This window comes from Uloborus diversus, chromosome 7 (genome assembly GCF_026930045.1).
Source record: "Uloborus diversus isolate 005 chromosome 7, Udiv.v.3.1, whole genome shotgun sequence".
Lineage (NCBI taxonomy): Eukaryota > Metazoa > Arthropoda > Arachnida > Araneae > Uloboridae > Uloborus > Uloborus diversus.
This window is the reverse complement of record NC_072737.1, coordinates 92,765,990-92,786,439: the sequence shown is the minus strand read 5'-3', so window position 1 is coordinate 92,786,439 and position 20,450 is coordinate 92,765,990. Positions and strand designations below refer to the sequence as shown.

The 20,450-nt window shown below is 33.3% G+C and overlaps 1 protein-coding gene across 1 annotated transcript in view; it reads left to right on the top strand.

The window, feature by feature from the left end:
* Positions 1 to 20,450, top strand: part of LOC129225825 (uncharacterized) — a 68,617-nt gene that overhangs the window by 6,179 nt on the left and 41,988 nt on the right. The window contains exons 3-6 of the mRNA XM_054860339.1: positions 8,093 to 8,218; positions 10,011 to 10,079; positions 11,840 to 11,948; positions 19,618 to 19,769. Of these exons, the coding sequence (XP_054716314.1) occupies positions 8,093 to 8,218; positions 10,011 to 10,079; positions 11,840 to 11,948; positions 19,618 to 19,769 (456 nt within the window). The remainder of the gene's footprint in view (positions 1 to 8,092; positions 8,219 to 10,010; positions 10,080 to 11,839; positions 11,949 to 19,617; positions 19,770 to 20,450) is intronic.

Here is a 20,450-nt window from a genome sequence, read left to right as displayed (position 1 = left end):
GGCAGGTATGAGTAGAAAACAATAAACACGATTTGAAATTTGATTTTTTCCCCCTCACAGTAAACATAAATTGGTTAAAATGTCTAAATTAGTTACTTTATACCGTGCTATAGTGAAGTGCTTGATAAAATGATTTAAAGACAAGAATCGGATCAAAAAGAAGGTAACAAAAGGTCAACTGGCAAAGTTAACAAAGTGTGATCGGCGGTTTACGATTAAAAAAAATATGAAAAATACACATTTGAGTGCTGAAAAAGTTTCTGCAGAATTGAATGAAACATTTTATGTTTAATTTTCACCTAAAATTGTTAGTCAAGTTCTCTGATTAGCTGGATTAAAGGGGATCTCTTCACGCAGAAATTTTCTTGTTCGTGCGAAAAACAGTAAGCTTACGCTTTCCGTCGTAAAATCAATGATAAATAAGCTCAAAACGTTTTGAAACAACGTCTTACTTATAGATGAAAATAAATTCAATATTTTGGGTTAAATTGTTGTATATCTGTCAATAGAAGAAATAATGAGGAATTTTTTATTCTTAAGAACTTAGTTGGATCACTTAATCAGGACAGTGAAGGTGTTCTTGAGTGAGGGTGCATAACTACATCAGGACTTGGAAATTTATAATTTTTAGAAGAAATAATGAATCATGCTGTTCATTCAAATATTTTAAAAAACAATTTTAAACTATTAGCCCAAAATTTGGTAATCGGAAACTACTTTGTTTTTTATCAATATAACGATACGAATTACACGTTTGCGTTTGGTGCCTCCAAAATTGTCCTTAAACTTAGAAATATCTCCTCAATCGCCAGATTTAAACTTAATGGAACATATTTGGAGATATCTGGCGGCTAGATTACGAAAATACACCATTGAAACGAAAAGCGAAATAGAAACAGTAAGACTCGAAGAGCGGCTGAGCACTTACTCAGAAATTGCATAAAAAAAGAATGAAAAAACATTGAAATCTATTCCCAGACGCTTAAAAGCTGTTGTTGATACTGTATGATGCTCTACTAAATAATAATTTTGTAAAAAGTTAGGTAATTTACTAATTTTTTGAAATTTTATCAAAGTGTACGAAGACTTTTGTGAGATAAAATTTCCGGCACTTTTTGGTTTTTCATTTTTAAAAAATTAAGTTTTAGTGTTTTATTAAAAATTTTCGTGTAGTTTTGTTAAAAATAGATCATAGATCTTGTAATTAAATACCTATTCCGAAATATTAATTCTAACCAATGCGTGGGGCCTATTTCATTGAAAGTCGTAGGTGTACGAACACTTTTGGGAGCCACTGTAGATAGTTTATTTATGAGTATTTATTAACGCATTCGATGTGTCTTAGATTGCTTTCAGCAACAGAAATTGTTTCGTCCCTTAATAGCATTCTCGAGCTCCTCAAAATAATGTTAGTTTTCATTATTTTCTTTTAAAAAGTAAGTTGATAGTCGTAAATGGCGAAAGCGTAAACACAAGAAAACTCTGGATTAACAAACTTTGCATTTGCATGCGAAAAGAAAATGCTCGTCTGTGTTCGAAGCATTTTTTTTAAAGAGGATAACGTTATACCGGGATTTTTTTTTTATTGTTTTGTGTGAATTTGTAAGAATATGGGGTTTTTTTTAAATCTTAAACTCGAAAGAAGGATTTAATAACATTAGTAGAAGAATTAGAGCTTACATCTCCGCCTAGTTTAAAAATAATTAATTTAACTAACCTTATTTTACTGTAGCAAGCAGCATGTAGCTAGAATGGACAGTAGCATGCAAAATATTTTCTTGAATGTATTATCGTAGAACGAAATGTGAAATGTTTAACCGAGAAAGAACGTTTAGAATGTCAGAAACAAAAGCTGAGAATTTTCATCGCCAACTTTACTTCATTGCTTATATAATGAGCTGAAGAGTTCCGCTAAAAATTTGTTTAGAGTTATAGTTTTAGTATTGTGCGAGCAAAAAACACTTGGCGAAATTTTGCATGTCAGTTGAACCATTTTTATTATTTATCATTAGTGGATTAAATTGGTAGAAAAATTACAGAATTCGATAAGTTTAAAGAAATAATGGAAGATCAATAAAGAAGAAAACTACCATCATATATCCGTGAGAATTTTGTTGATGATTTGCATAGCATGACAGCATTAAATCATAACTCAGAAATTAGAAACATACGAAACAGAAAATTTTTTAATTAACCGATTCGGCAATGGGGTGGTTTCTCTCAGTCAAAAGTACTACTATTAATCATTGAAATGGATAGGATGAGCAAAAAAATGGCATGGACCCAGAAAATACTTTTATTTTCCCAACAGTTTTTTTTAAATTAATTTTTTAAAATGTCCGATTTTTCAAACAAGGCGTGGTCTTTATGACGTCACAAATGATGCAATTTGGCGCATCTTTCTACTACGTTTCCACGTTATGATAATCAAGCAGCGAATTCAAATTGCGCTCTACGCTTGCTATCAACCATATCGTTGCCAATACACGTGAGTAAAGATGCGAATTAAATATTTTGTTCTGTGAATGGCAACATTGAATGACCTTTCATCATTTGTGATGTCACATGACAGAATTGTAAACAATGAAAGCGTAATTTTTTAAAAAATATTAAACTTAACTAAATTATTCAAAAAATGGTCAGGTCCTATGTTTTTAAGCATGCTCTTTCAGAAAAAAATACTTTTAAAATTTTGGAAACGACCCCATTTGAGAAAAATTACTCAGCTACAAATGCAAAACAATGAGCGCTAGCCATACAAGACAAAGAAGTATCATCTTCCTCTTTTGGTAATAATTCTTAATGTCACATAATTAAATTATCTAGCATTTAATGTCTTTCTTGTCAGTCTTATGGCCACAATGAAACAGTAGTTCCATCATGAGTTGATAAATATCGAATCGTGGAAATGGTGCTTAGAATTACGAACTATGTTATTTGCATTAATTTCTGACGTTCAGTAACGCTTCTTGAATTCTCATTTCTTTCTACGTGGGCCAGAATATCCACAAGACTTTAATATTTAATTTAAAAAGAATAAAGCAAAAAAAAAAAAAAAACATGCATACAAACAAAAATTACTATGCTTATTAGCGTTTTCTGTGCTACAGCATGCGTTTGTTTTACCTTTTTCATCCGCCATTAGACAGTGACTGCAGTGCCCCCTATAGTTTGCTGGAGTAGCGAATTGTTTTTATTTATTTATTTATTTATTTTATTTTGGCGATTATTTTGCATTTTATTTATTGCCATCGTACTTGGCCGGTTTTACATAAAAACAACTTATTTCGTATAACTATTCGCAACTCCAGAGCTCGAATACGCTACCTTGCGGTGATTAACAATACTAAAGAAAAAGGTAAAACATTCCATTCCATGTGTTTTCTTTGGAATAAAATACAGGCTACGGACAGTTTATGGTGTAATGTAATTTCATAAGAATAGATAAGAAAGCTTCCCACAAACACGATGAGAAATTACTGCCATTCACTAAGCGTCAAAGCAAGTTATAAGCTACGGCATTTGCTTGTTTTACCTTTTTCATCCGCCATTAGACAGTCGCTGCAACGCCCCCTATAGTTTATTGGAGTTGCGAATATATGATTTTGTCTTTTTAACATTTGTCTTTTTAATTTTTAACCAAAGCACGCTTTTAAACAAAGCTAAGAATTCCTTTAAAATGAAAAATTATCCACCATTGTTAAAAAAATTAAGTCAGTAAAAAGTTAAATAACCCTTCAAATAAATTTAGTCATTAAGAAACATTACATTTTACATTAAAACATAAATCTTAAAAAAGTGGAGCAAAATCTCGGTAACGTAAACTTTTTTTCTACAATTTTTTCTTCAACTTTTTTTTGGCAATTCAGAAAGTAAACAAGTCATCAAACCAAGTGAAGTATCTGTAACGGAAAAGCACTTTGAATTATACCACAAGTAAATAAGATAAATAAATACCTTTGTGCTGAACAGTAAAGTAACGTAAAGTAACAACGTCTAAAAAGCAAATTTAGCTCACTATGTTTTGCATTGAAAGAGGATTTCCCTGAAACGCTGAAACATATGTCTGCAGTAATCTGCGAATTTGTGCTTTTTACACTTTGTTACTTTACGTTACTTCGCAAGTAAATGAATATTAACAAAGTATGCGAATCTTTCAGTCAGTAACTTTCCCGCCACATCCGCTCCGATTCTATAACCCGTGATGATGACCCTCTCAACCTCATGTAAAGCAGTTCGATTATACAGGAACTTCCAAATGGAACTAGTCAAAGATCCATGACTTGGACTAGGCATTTGCAATTAAAACATAATTTATTGAATACGAAAAAGCGATGAAGAAACTTCATGAACAGTCAATCATATTTCCTGGCTGTTTTTTTTTTACGTCTTTTTTGCCCATTAGAAGTGAACTGCTTCGTACTTTTTTTTTTTTTGACATTATTAAGGGGCTCCGCCCCCTGCTCGTTACCGCTCACCAGTCCCCGAAAATTGCTTCGGAATCTTATTTGATTCCCAAAGATTAAGTCGTCTATTATAACGAATCAGATGAAAAGAAGGGTTACGAGTTCCGTTTCGAACAATATGAAAATCCCCCTCTCCCTGCCGTAGAAAATAGAATTTAAGTAAAGAGTTCGTAATTAGAACACAATCTCAGTCCTATACGAAGACAAAAAATACTTGATAGTATCATGCACAACCGAGATATTTAAAAAAAAAAAAAAAAATAGCGTTTTGAAGAGCACCCTTTTCCCAGTTTACAAACTAACTTGTACCAACTTGCACAGCGAGATTTGTGCTAAGCTATAAGTGCTAAGGGTTTCCTGAGCATTGCAAAACGGCACTTTTGTCCGTTCGTCTCTCGTAACATATTTTGCTGTGGGCTCTTTAGCTCTGGGCTTGAATCGAGTTGAGCCAATGACTTTTCGCTAAAAAAGAAATCCTCATGTTTGCTCTTCTACTAAATTCACAACTCCAATAAACTATAGGGGGCATTGCAGCCCCCGTCTAATGACGGATGAAAAAGGTAAAACAAACAAATGCCATAACTTATAACTTGCTCTCACGCTTAGTGAATGACAGTAATTTTTCATTATGTTTGTGGGAAGCTTTTTTTTCTATTCTTCAGAAATTACATTAAACCATAAACTGTCTGAAGCCTGTAATTCATCCCAAAGAAAAGATGTGGAATGGATTGTTTTACCTTTTTCGGTAGTATTGTTAATCACCGCAACGTAGCGTATTCGAGCTCTGGAGTTGCGAATTGAGAAAATTGGAACAAGCTTTATTTGATGCAGAAATAGAATCTCCTTCAAACAACATCGAATGTTAAGGGGTGTGAAAAATATTTCATCCCTTTAATAGGCAATTACCTGAGCTAAATTTAGCTTAAAACATTAATTACGAAACAACTAATTCGAAATTTAAAATATAAAACCCCAAGGGCTCGAAGTATTTTTTTTTTTTCAAAATTTCAAGACAGTAGGTGCTATGGGGTCTCCCGGGCGCAGACCCGCCACAGACTTCTTTTCACAATTTCATTGACGTTACTTTTTTCTTAATATATAGAGATAATAAGCTCCTTTACTCCCCGCTCCAAAAAAAAAAAAAAAAAACCCACGGCAGAAAAAATTTACTTTCTATCAATTTAAAATTTTGTTTTCGAAGCAAAGTAAATGTTTTGGAAATAGAAATGGGAATAAGTCACCATTTTTGAAGAAAAAAAAAACGATTTTGTTTTTGGTCAATCACCTCTTATGTTATTAAATACGTTTTATCTTAATTATAACTTTTACCAATGTCAAAGTAAAGAACTATTCCTTCGTGTTTCGTACTGTTCACCATTTGCTTTGTATTATATCTATCTTTTTGCTATTTAAATTTATTACGAGTTTTCTCTATAGTTACATTTTCATTTACCTTTACTAACACGCATTACTCCTAAAAGTATAGGTATGTATCAGAATTTAATTGCTCAAATTGTTACAGTAATTTTACGGAAAACGACACGTTTTCTCTTATGTAAAGCAAAACGAAGTTCTGAGCAATAAGGAGGTTGCCAACCTATTAAATGTTCATATTTTGGCTATTGGATATTGTTAATTGACGCTCAAAACTAAAAAATTCACCATCGCCGAATTTTAAAACACCGTGGTTGATTTTTAATGAATTTTTAAAAATACACGCGCAAAAGTGCGCTCTTCTGAAACGTCACGAGCCTACGTCACAGGGCGCGAATGGGCAGCCTTCCGCCGAAGATCCCTTGTTTTCGCTAGGGACATTTTGAGCGCTCTGATATTTTTATTTTTTTGAAATTCAATAATCCTTTTGAACACACTATGGAGACCGGATTCGTTAAAGCACAATCTAAATAATCTTCCTCATGCAACATCAATGATGATATTAGAATATTTCAGAGAGGATGAGAGGTTTAATGTTCCAGAAACGCGAGGAGTTAAATGCGAGGAGAAAAGCCTTTTACGTTTCGTCTTCGAAGCCGAATGCGTGACCTTCGGCTTCTCCCCTATCGGAAGAGCGCATGAGGTCACTTCCTTTGCCATTTGATGTCACAAGCGCTTGAACTTTAAAAATTAATTAAAAAAAAAAACTACTTATCGTATCGCAAAATTTTTTTCACCTATGATGTTCATACATGTTACTCTATCATGTAAAAATAAAATTGAAAAATCGAAAACTTCCCTACGTAACCACGTGAAACGACCGTCAGAAGTATTGCATTACCATTAAAAGATAAGTAAAAGCGTAGCGAAGTCTCAAAACAAAAGCTGTCTTTCTCCCTTATTTTATTAAAGATCTCTTAGTGTTAGTGATATTCAATTATGTTTATTATTTTTATCTGCACATCCGTAAACCCATTTACCGCCATTCTCATGAAAATAACACATTTTGAAACATATACAACGTTTTTGAATTTTTTAAATCAGTTTTAATAATTATCACAGTTACTCTTTTTTTTAATTGATTTTGAAATTTTATTGATTAAATTACTTTGTGTATAATCAACTTTCAGTGGTTTGTACATAAGTAATTTATGAAGGATATAGAAAGATTTTGACCATCCTGTTTATGAAGTGTAACAGAAAGGACTATATCAGAATGGACTGAAACGGAGTGTACAATTTAAACCTTTAAAAACTGCTCTAATAACAGGGAAAAGTTTCAAGTACAGAACGAACATAAAATAAAACAATGATTTTGTTTGCTGTTGCAATATATTTTTTTTTAAAATCATTAATAAGAATTTGACATTGTTGACATTAAACTCAAATTAGCTGTTAGGAAAAAAAGTTAAAGACTCACAATGTTTGTTGACAGTAGAGTTCAAAGTGATTAACTAAACTCTGAAGTTACACTTCTTAGTCTTCTTAAGCAATATTAACAGATTCAATACAGTTGTGTCTTATATTTTCGAACTGCTGTAACACAGTGGACAATGCAAAATGGAGAAACTATTATGACGTATATAAAAACACATTTTTTTACCCAATTGTATTGTTAATATTATTTTTATATGTAAGTCATAATTTAACCAATATTTTTTCCTGCTGTAATTCAGCACGATCTTAAACCTCATTGAATTTTAAGGACTTGATGTTGGGACACATTTAACATTCTGCTTCTTGTCCCAAAACAAAATATTTTCAAAGCTTTCACACATTATGAGCAAACTATTGATACTTGATTGCATACAATTAAAGTAAAATCAATAAAGAAAAAAAGTCTAATTGGAAGCAATTATTAAAGCTGAATTAAATAATTCAAAAGTGTTACACATGACTTGTACTGTTTTTGGGAGCATTATTAAGTTCTATCAGCACCACGATCACGATAGTGAATTGGTCGGATATAACACGCATCTATTTGCGATTAACTCTGATAAAAACCGAGAAATCCTCCTAAACTGCATCATGCTATTCTTCAATTTTCTTGTGGCTACAAGCAGGAGAATATTTTTCACCATATACCGCGAGTTTCAGTATCCCTTTCATACGAGTAACTTACCAGTATTAATATGGTTTCATGTTCATTCTGTACTAATGGTTCAATATTTAAATGATTTTTCTGTTGTTAGGAGCTGAAGGAGGGTTTCAACTATGGCCTCTTCTGTCCGCCTGTGAATGGGAGGGCTGGAAAATTCCTGGACGAAGAAAGACCCCTGGCGGACTACCCCTTTGCTGACAATTCAGCTTACGTCGAGGTAAGTTGGAGCTAAAAATTAAAACTATGTTATCCTCTTCATTTTCATATGTGCTTAGCGACTCACATTGAATAAATATAACATTGAATGTACAACAGTCGAACGCACATTTGGTGGTAATCATAAAAAAAAACAGCTTGTATATTAAAAGAGCATCAACAGCAATAAACCATAAAATGTTGAGATCCATCGACACTAAGCACACAAGATGGTACAAACATAAATTCGGTTTATGGCGACATGTGTCTCTTCCGAAGAGTCTACCAAAGTTCATTCCTTTTCCTTCGGCCAAGTTTCCCTTCCTTTCATGGACCTTTCATTGTCTTTTTAAATGTAACGTCAATCCATTTCTTTAATAGTCTTCTCCGTCTCCTTTACTGATTTATTTCATAACTAGCTGCGTCGCACAGCTTTGCACGGACTACCTCGAAAATAAAAATTGTATCAAGTGACGTATGTTCAACAATCAGGCATAAATAGGAGAAAAATCAAAATGCAAAATTTAAGATAGCATGCCCGTCAGAATAATGACGACAGATAATAAAAATCTCCATTAAAATTTGGACATCAGTTCCTAAAAATTCCCATTCGAATAAGAAAACTTCGAAAATACACCGTACTACAATACCATAAAACATGCAATGGATACGGAAATATGCATCTAAAAGAGACATTAGAATAAAATCAAGAGTCCCGCAATTGCGTAAACAGACTGTATAAATCCTCGTTAGAATTAGGAAAACAGTAGTGGCCACAAATCTCGAGTTTAATCTCGACAGTAGTCCCCAGAAAAAAAATTATTAGTAAGGACAAGAGTCCTTTAAAATACCCATTAGCGTAAAGACAACAGTCCCCAAACATTCCCAATTAGTATGAGGACAATAGTCAATCTCCCCATTTGAAAAATACAAACGCTCCCTAAAACTCCGATCTTCTCGGGTGCAGAAGTATCTCCCTGACAAATTTGGTCTAGTCGCCAAAGCAAGACGTTTAGTCGCCAGGTACTGAGTGGCCACTGATTATTGATATTTTCTAGATAATTTTGAACGGTAATTCTATGTTGGCAAAAATTTTTGCATGGTACCTTAATCGTCACAGATGTGCTTTGTCTCGTAAGAAAAGAAAACGGGAACAAGTTTTCTATCCTCAAGGACAGCTGTATTTTTTCTGCACCTTAATGTGCATGAGTTTATTTAAAATAATATAATATTTTTAAGAGCATGATTGTTTCTAAAACGCAGTTAAAACTAACATATATTTATTTCAAATAATATTTTACTTTCGCAATACATATTTTGAAACCATGTCATTATGAAGTACACACCAATTGTCCTCAATTTCAATTTTTACGCAATGCATATAAAACTGCATTAGATTGCAACAAAGACAGATTAATTTGTCACAAGTTACCGTGACAATTTAGCTCAATCTTTCACTATGTGTCACAAACATTACAACATTAACTAATTTAGTTCTTAAATTAAGCATGATTTAAATTAGTGTCACGCATTTTTTTGCTTTGAAAAAAAATGAAGGGAATTTCACTGAAAACCGAAGATCTATGAATATAAAACTTTTATGCCTCTTGGCATTGAAAATAAAAACTCAAGTGCAAATTTGAAACTTGGAATTGTATTCAAAGTCAAATGCACTAAAAATATAAGAATAGCGCTTTTCATGTTTCAATGTGCACTTGAAAGGTATCATTGTTTATGTGTCCTTTGCTTCTTAGTGGATAATATTATTGAAGAATAAATTATATCAACGATTATATTTTATGTTTAACTTGCAGCTCCGGTACAAGCGCAGGATCTACAAAATTAGCATGGAAGAGAAGCAGCTGAAGCAACTGCACAGTAGGGTAAGACTTATTTTCTTTCTTAACTTAATGTTTTATTAAAAAAAAATGTAACTTTATACATCAATATGTGATGATTTTAAATCTTTATGTTAAAATTATGTACACGTCAAACAGTCAAGTACTATTGTTGAGGTATGAGCTTCACGCACGCAATACACGCGTCATTGCTTTATCTGAAAGCTGGTAGAAGACATGGTAAATTACAAGATTCATTCACTTTCACTTGAAAACCTACCTGTAAAAAGGCTGCTGAGGAGTCTCAGAATATATTAGGAGTTTGATGAACCTGCAAGGTATTTCGAATTCTTCGTGGAAATGACGAATGCAAGTAGGCTTCAGATACTATAACATCAATTTGCATTCAAATCAACATTTATTTGACAAAAACCATGTAAAATTTACTTTTGAGACATTGAATCGCAACCAAAAAGGGAGATACACAAGTCGACTTCGCGCAGAAAATAGACGCGAAATTTCAACCTTCTACCCCGTATCATTTTTTCAGTTATGCGAGATACGTGTGTACACACATAGAGATGTCGAGAGAAAATTCGGGATAACTTATTGGGGACAGACAAATTGGATATGTCAATTGTCCACGCCTTCGAATTACATATGCACGTACGGAAGAGCCAAGAAAACTACTTAACATTCGATTAGTTGAGTAAAATGGAAATTTAGGCTGAAACTTGAATGAAAAATTCATTGCAACTTCCTTTCAGGAATATTGCTCAGTTTTTGACTGTCAGATTAGAAAGAAAAAAGAAGTACCGTAAAACGGGGGAACATTGCTCCTCTAGGGATAACATTGCTCCAAAAAGTTTTCACTGATTTTCAAGGACTTTAGTGACGAAGGGGTTGATAATGCGGAATTTCTTTCAATTAGGTAGAAGATAACAGTGAACAGGTGGGCATGTTGCCAACTCGAGACTGAAAATCAGAAAAAAAAAAACCTTTTTACTTTTTGGAGCAATGTTATCCCTAGAAGAGCGATGTTCCTCCACTTTACGGCACCTCACTGCTACAAGAACAATTTTTTCAGGTGGAACATAATTATCATAATCTGTTCTCAAATGATGTTAAAAGCAGTTGGTTACTCACCAATCACAATTTCTTTGCAGTACATAATTCATATAGCATAACATAGTATGAATTTTCTTTCATTTGGTTTGAAACAGAAAAAGCCGACTTCTGGTGGCGAAATTAAAATAAAAAACTCTTAAATTCTCACCTTCTAAACGTACTTAAAAATTTTCAAATTATTTATGACACCTAGTTTTCCGAGTTAAAAAAATATTCTGCTATGATTTTTTTTAACCATCAGTTACTGTCTGACCACGGATTGTATGGAAAGACAAACATCTGTTTTACAGCCGAAAATGGAAGAATCTATTATTTTTTAGCAATGCCAGCTTTTGCAGAAGCAGAGCCTCATTCAAATGAGCAGAATACCGGCATCAAATTTTTACTCCTCCCCTCATTCAGATAGATTCGTCTTATCTGGACGTTTGAAAATTTCATACAATCTATGGTTGGACAGTAGCTGGTATCTTCTTTGTTATGAGCAGGCTTTCATAATAAGAGTAAAATTATAGAAAAAAAAATATCGGTTCTCATATTTTACAAGTGAATATAGTTCAAACGCTACAAGTTGTTTATGGGGTCTAGTTTTTGTTATAGAAATATGAGTTTAAAACATTACTTTTTTTTACCTTTGTTTCACGTTTAATAAATGGATCTCTGCTCTCTGTCTCGTACAGGCAAACCTCCGCCGTCTTCTGGACCACGTGCACAACAACCATGTGGAGAAGGTCACCAAGATGTGCTCTCGCGGCCTCGATCCTAACTTTCACTGCCAAGAAACGGGAGGTAAGACCAATCTATATTCTTTGGTAAGACAAACCATCAGCATTAAGCAAGGTTAAAAATCAATTCCAGTTTTATATTTCCGTTTTGCTTCTAATACTAAATACAGCAGTCACTGCTTGACGAGTGTTATGATTAATTAGATTTGCTACAAAATCAATGTCAGAGCATGTGTTATTTATTTTTACTAGTGTTCGCCCAGTGGTCGAAATTCGACCATATTCATAAATGAATATTTGAGAAAACTTGTATCAGTTTAACTATTTGCAACATTTTTTTTTTTCTACTCTTACTCATGTTTACTGCACATCTGGAAACATAGTTTTTATATGTACACTTGGGTGGTCACAAAAAATTGATTTTCAAATTTCCTAAAATGTGCCAATGGACTAGAAAACATGATTTGCAAAGTTTCAGCACAATCCGATAATATTAACACGTGCCACAAAGAGGCTAAAGTTACGAAAAACAGTGATTTTTAGCAAAAAATCCTAGTTTTTCTTCTTTAAAACGAAAACTTTTCATCCTAGAAACTTCGTTCTGGTCTCATTTTATAGGAAATTTTATTCTCGTGATGAGTTATCTGATCCATTTTTTAAACAAAATTTATATTATGGAACTGGGCATTTTTCAGGTCAGGTCATGGAAGATACCATCAATAAGGAATTTTCATGCAAAGATCTAAAAGCATTACAAAATTCCATTACATTTATTTGCTCTTTGTTGATTTTAATTTATCCATTAAAAAGACTTCATTTGGAGGTACTTTAAAAATTAAATGCAAAAAATTGCATAAGGCATTTATTGCTTATACTGTTAAATTATACATCATTATGTTATTACTTTTCATTGAGAAGTTAAAATGGTAATGGCTTCAATATGATAGGTTTTGATGAATGTGGAAAAATGTGCCTGCATTTGGACATAACTTGTAATAGAAACTGTCGTTAGTTAGAAATTAGTTTTACACCTGTTTCAGCTGTGCCATTGACAACCCTTAAACAGTTTACTATCGTTTTAGCTTTAATATATTATTGGTTTTCATGCTATTCATCAAGATCAGTATTTAAAAACTTTGTATCGATTTCGAATCTCTGTAAATAATTGTATCTTTTAAAAAGTTTGAGGAGAAATGAAAAAATCTACTTCTTTGTCCAGTAAACTAAGTTTCTTTCAGATTGAGCTGTGCTTTTGTGTCCCGATCATCACAATCATCTTCATTATCTACTGCTTCGGATTTTAATTTTGCAGCCTTCTTTGTTTTGATCTTTTTTTTTCTCCCTAAAGTCATAAAAAAAAACGAAATGCAACCTTCTCTGAGTTCAGGGACCACAAATGATTAATTATTTTACGTAGTTCTGTGCCTACATCATCTTCATAAATACTCTTGTATTGAATGAAAGATTTTACTAACTATGGATCTTGGTTGGGGGCCAAAGCTGGATCGCAGACAATAAAACGTACTTTTCCGTAAATATTGTTGATAAACAACCAAATATCTTCAATACCTTTTATCTTTAAATCGATTAAGGAAAGCTGATCCGTGAGAAGATATATTTTTAAAGAGTATATGGAGGCAGTGAGAAGAAGCAGAGGAATGTAATTGACAAAATTAAAATTTTCGAGATAATCATTACAAATAATAGGGGAACGTCTCCTCTGCTTAGGGGCAAGAGATGGTACTAGTAGCTCTGGTAGGGGCTGTTATATAGCATGATTTAGAAAAAAGTTCAACGAAAGCCTACCTAGGATCTGCACTTTAAACGCATTTTATGAGGAACTTTAAAAAGTTCACTTACATCCCTTTGCTTCTCACTACGTCATATGAGGTAGTGAGAAGCAAAGGGATGCAAGTGGCAAAATTAAAAATTTGGAGATAACCAGTACAAATGGTAGGTAAACCTTTCCTCTGTCTTGGGGCAAGAGATTGTACTAGTAGCCCTGGTAGGTGCTGCTGTACAGCATGATTTAGAAAAAAAATCCAATGAAAGCCTACCTAGGATCTGATCTTTAAAAGCGTTTTACTCGAAACTTAAAATAGTCTGCTTGCATCCCTTTGCTTCTTACTGCCTCATACGGCTTTTGCCATCCATCTTGTGTGATGAATAGCGCCAGATACTCGAAAAGTAACATTGTTTGGGGAAAGACTTCTTAAATAAGTTAAGCAAAGTAAAATAATCTTTTTATAGGCATCCCTAAGCTGCTACTGTTTTTATTTCTCAAAAAGAAAGCTTGAAATTTCACCCGGATTGCTTATTTTGTTTTTAATCTTCTATACTTGCTTTCAATTGCCTCTTATCTATACCATTCATGCTCAAATTCTTGAAAAATATCTGGTTGAGGACTAGTGGGCGTTCATATTTTGCAAATAAAAACTGCTTTCAAACCAACTTCTAAGATGTGGTAGCGACATGCTAATTACAAAAACTTTTTCTGTAACAACTGTACTCACAAAACGCAGGTTTGTACTGCAGAAAGGCGCTATAAAATGATTGTCATTTTAACGAAAGTCCTAACAAGTCCTCGTCTAAGAACACAGGCCACTTTCCTGGGAATCGTAGTTTTTCTTTTCTCTGGGGGGGGGGTCGAAAACCCTTACAAGACTGGGATTTTTAAGCTAGTTTTTAGTGCTGACTACCGAGGAGGAATGCAACGTTCCGTATTTATGGCCTTTACAGCTAATTTCATAAATTTTACCTGCAGTTGTTTGTTTTAGCTTTGAGTTTTAGAGACATAACTATATTACAGTGAAATTCTGTTACAACGAACTTCAAATTACCAGAAATTTTCTTCTTTGTAACAAGGTTTTAGTAGCAATGAAATTCAAGCAACGTAATGGAAATCAACTCGGAGCTGAAAATTCCTTTCTTTGAAACAGATATTTCGTTGTATCGGCATTAGTTGTAACAGGATTTCATTGCATATATTTCTGATAATATTGCTGTCTTTGCTCTGATAGCGAAACATTGTAAGGGGGTTACAACCATTAACTAAAAGAAGCAATACAATTTATATTGTAATGATTCGTTCTTTTTACTCTATTTTAAGGATATTAGCTACAACTTGACTTGAAAAATCCTGAATAGTGTTCAATCAAACTTTACAAGAATTTAGATGAAATTTGACTTAAAAAGAATAAAATTTCCTATAAAATGAGACCAGAACGAAGTTTCTAGAATGAATAGTTTTGGTTTTACGGATGAAAAACTACGTTTTTTTGGTAAAAATTGCCATTTTTCGGAACTTTAGCCTCTTTGCGGCACGTGTTAATATCATAGAAATGACTTGAAACTTTCCAAATCACATTTTTTAGTCTATTGGCACATTTTAGGGGGGTGCCACAAAAGATTAGTTGAAAAAAGTTTTTCCCCATGTACCTTGTAACCACCCTAATGTACACACAAAACCAAACAGTAATAATTTATTCCAATTTTGCTTTTTGACTGTTAATCTCAAAATAAATGGATGAATGGGATATTTCGGTAATGGGGTCGTTTCCAAAATTTTAGAAGTATTTTTTTTCTGAAAGAGCATGGTTAAAAGATGGGTTTTAACCACTTTTTAAATAATTTGATAAATATTAATATTTTTAACACTTATTTTAATCGATGCGCAGATTGAAATTAACTTTTACGTTTCTGCGCCTAGCATCAACAGCGATGAAATGCCATTCACTTATGCCATTAGCGCATATAGCAAATTATCATAACTTGGAAACGCGGTTGACAGCAAAGCGTACGCATTTAGCGCGGCAATGGAGTAGAGCACCAAAGTACATGTAACGTCATAAAGACCACGCCTTACTTCCAAAATCGGACATTTGACAAATTTATTAAAAAATAACTATTGGGAAAGCAAAATTTTTTTCTGGCTCCACTTTATTTATTTTTTGCTTATTCCATCAATTTCAGTGACTAAAAGTAGTACTTTTGACTGAAGGAAACAACCCTATTGAAAAATTGGTGTGGTCGTCAAATTCTTGGTTTGAATAATTTTATTTTGGATAACATGTTGCTATGTGTTAACCCTATGCAAATAGATATTTCCCTACTCTTTGTTTACGTATGCAAAGGAGAAACATTTTTCGCGCTGACATTGGAAACAAAAAATTTCACGCCAATGAATAAAATTCACCAATTATCCAATCTTCGAAATTTTCCCGAATGAAATGAAGCATCAAAACTCAGTTTATACTTAAAACTTCTGTGTGAACAATATTACTTATAAAACGTCTACTATTATTAAGTAAGTTTTTTATGTTAACCGTATGCAACATATATTTTCCTACTCTTTGTTCATGTATGCAAAGAAAAAATATTTCTCTCGCTGCAATTGGTGCCAAACATTTGACGCAAATAGATAAAGAGCGCCAATTTCCCAATTGTCGAAATCTTCTCGAATGAAATAATGCTGCAAAACTCAGATTATACGTAAAACTTCTACATGAACACATTTCTTTTAAAAAGTTTAATATTATTGAGTAAGTCACATTTCACCTCTGTCATTAGAAGTATAAAATTTCAAACAGTCAAATGAACGAATCCTACTTGCTACATTAAAAATTGTCCATTTAAAAACACTGGACATCGCAATAACAGTGCAACTTTATAAAAAAATATATATATATAATAATCTTTGTGATTTCTTTAATGTTTAGGGGATAGCTGGCTAATGCACTTTTCAAAACTTTTGATCTCTCTCTCCCCTTTGTCGCAAAGTATCACACTTCACCATACCCCTCTTCCCTTTGCCACATGTCACACTGTTTTTCATAAACGTTCTTATCGAAAAAAGCTTGATGTCACATTTTTCATATATTATGTCCTTCTTGTCCTGTATTTCCTCCACTTGTCACGTATGGTTACAATTTAATAAACCTTACCTTAAAGAGGGACTTCATTCGCAGTCAGCACCTTGCAAATAGACATTTCTCTCCTCTTTTTTCATGAATGCAAAAGAAAAATATTTCTCGCGCTGGCATTGGTGCCAAAAATTTGACACCAATGTATAAAGTTCGCCAATTTCACAAGTATGGAAGTGTTCCTGAATGAAATGATCTCGCAAAACTCATTTAATACGTAAAATTTCTGCACAAAAAAAAATTCTTTGTGAAAGAAGGCATGACATTTGCCGGTAGAAATACAAAATTTCCAACAGTCAAATGAACGAAATCTACTCGCTGCAAAATATAATTGTCCATGCGAAAGCACTGGACGCCGTAATAATACGCCAATTTTATCGAAAGTTTCATCTTGACATCTGTTTGTGGTGATAGCAAATGCAGGTATTATGGAGAGCTGTGATTTTTTTTTTTATGACGGTAATTTTGTTGAAATTGAAAGTCCTTCCTCGCTCCGGAAAATGATCTACTTTAATATTAAAATCGCGAAAACAGAGTCAAAATGAAAATATTTTAATTGCTCGTAGTTACTCAAAAAGCCTCATAAATAAAAACAAATGCAATAATTGAATTTATTTACGCTCAAGCAAGAAATGGCAACACATAATATTATCCAGCAATTTCTTCATGGTAACTAAGTCGCGTGAAAAATGAAATAAAAATGAATTTTCGCTAACTTATAATTGCTTCTAGCTCTTTTTCTAGTCATCGTAGCAAATTTCAGTTTTTGAGCCGTAAACGGGGGGTAAACGTTTTCAGAAGTATTTTTTACGATCTTTCCAACCGTATCAAACTTGAAGCATTAAAATGCATTTTTCGTGTAGAAAAAGCGGTTTGAAAAATGAATTAAAACTCAATGTTTCACGCTTCCAACAATGAGTTTCAACAATGGAAAAGAGATCAAAAAAAAAAAAAAAATGAGACCATCCGTTCACGTCGAAAGAGCCGTTTAGGACGAAAATGCTTTTTTTTATTAATATCGCCGTTAATTACTGTTCGATTTCAAAATTTTTTATTGATGACTCTAAAACTCTCCAATAGCTATCGAACAAAAAAAGAATGAAGGAAATCGGTTCACAAACAGAGGAGGAATCGGTACCGAAAGAAAACGGCTTGCCTATTAATATATAAAGATTTATTTATTTAAACCCCACCAATCACCACTCTACCAGCCCTGGTGATGGTTCAACCGGATGTGGTGATTGGGGGTTCACGAGCGACACTCGCTGGAACAATTTTGATGTATATAAAAACCAATATAAAATCATAAAGATTAAAATGAACAAAGTATACAGTGCCCGCCGTTTATTAAAAATCACAGTCGCTCTGAGGACATATGATTTTATAAAGCGGCTGATTTTATATACCGGCCTACTTGCACTCACATAAAAAATAAAAGGTGTTGAAGTTTAAATATACATTAAAAACGAAATAAGCTATGTAATTTATTTTTGAGTGTTTCAAATTACAGTTGACATTTTACACATGACGTATATTTTTACTCACGAAAGTGTTAAAAACAATGCGCCAATAGTTTCACAGAACTGGAGAGTACAGATTCAATATCGTTTGAAAACTTTCAATATGTTTTGTAACTTTCAACAGAGATTATAGATATTTTCCTCTTTGCTCTGAATTGCATCGAATAACATCAAGCGCTTTTCTGACATCTATTGAAGAGGGCAAATTTAGAAGAGATTTCCTCATCGTTCGAGACCGATTCTTTCACTACTTGGTGCTTCTCGATCAATTTTTTTACGTATGTTGTCCAAAAGTTTGATTTCATAAAATGGCAATAGTGATTTTATTAAAGGATGGTTTTAACATGGTTTGATATTGCAGTGATTCTGTTCTTTCACAAGGAGAGGTTACGGTCTCGGAAATTCAGATCGGGATGAGATTTGGTAGATTAGTAGTATCCTTTAAGGGTACTCTCAGGGAAAAGTAATAAAGCGCACTAGCCATAAAATTCCGAGAAAACAGCCTTTAAAGATTTACGCGCAACTTATAAACTAGTAGAGATTGTTCGTAAGCAAGTGCCGGGTGGTCATGTGGGCAGCACACTGGAGTTCCATGCGGCCGATCCGAGTTCAAATCCATTGTTTGCGAACAATCTCTACTATTTTATAAGTTACGCCTAAATCTTTAAAGGCTGTTTTCTCGGAATTTTATGGGTAGTGCGCTTTATTACTTTACCCTGAGAGTACCCTTAAAGGAAACTACTAATCTACCAAATCTCATCCCAATCTGAATTTCCGAGACCGTAGCCTCTCCTTGTCAGATTTGATTTTAAAAAGCGGCTGATTTTATAATCCAGTGATTTTATTAGTGGGGGTACTGTACAAGTGAAGAAGTTAAATAAGACTGGGATGGCTGGTAAATACAATGTAAACGGCAATTCCATGTCCTATTCAGGTAGTTATGCTGTTAAGAGTCGAAGTTAAGAACAGATATTAACAGAAAAATAGTTTGTGAATACAAACGAAGGAGCTAATTGCTATTAACTTTTTGTTGCAATGTATACAATAAAAAGTATAAGATAAGGAAAAAAAAGGAAAAAGGGAAGATAAAAAGAGTTATGCAAAGGTGAAAAGACATCCCACAAAAGCTAGTCGGATATCTTTTCATCTAAAAACTCTCTTATTTTCGAAATCGAAAAAGTGGTTCCTTGTAATCCCCAAACATATGCATGCAGTAACCTGCAATTTTGTGCAGTTAAACGTTGCTGTTTTCTACTTAAATGATAATAATTGTTATTTATTTTCTGTTAAGAATCACCTTTGACCTTGGCGACTTCTTTGAAACATCCCGCAAAGGTGATCATGGCGTTGGTGAACGGAGGCGCACATCTTGACTTCCGTACCAAGGACGGTTGCACCGTCCTTCATAAGGCCGTGGAGAAGAACAACCTTGAGTCGCTTAGGGTAAGAACATGTAGTTTTCGGAACTCAATTTTACAATTCAGCTCTAAAATAAGATTTGATTTTTTACTTTAAATTTTGTACTTCACACACACAACATTAAATTCGATTTTTAACAATCAGTACAATGTGTCAAGCTTGATGTAAAATACGTTCCTCCAAATTTAAATTTCATTACAAAACTAAATATTGCTCACCTGCACCCAAAAATTGATTCCAGAAACGGATATGTAGGGATATGTAAAGAGGAATCTCCCACATTTCATACTATTTGTAGCTCAATGCTAAAAAGCAATGTGTTATTCAACATTCATAATTATTTTTTCTAAAGTTATTTAAGGATGCTGGAGGACGACAATTTGAATGAAAGAATTTCCTGCTTTTAACAAAAACAACGAATGTTACATTTTGTATGAATTTCCTCCAGCGAAAATTTAAACTTTAATAAGGACTTCAAGCAAGCGAAGTTCAAGGCGAAAAGATTGTTGGCATGATATAAATAAGAAGAAAAACCGAAAGGCGAAATTACATTTGCATACTTTCAACTACACTGGTGAGCAAAAATTAAGGACGAGACGGTTTTTTCAATATAACTTTGAACAAAAGCTTTCCAAATCAACACATTTAATACCGTAAGATCCCCAATACGTAAGGACATGTGTAATGTAAGCAACACTTACTAAA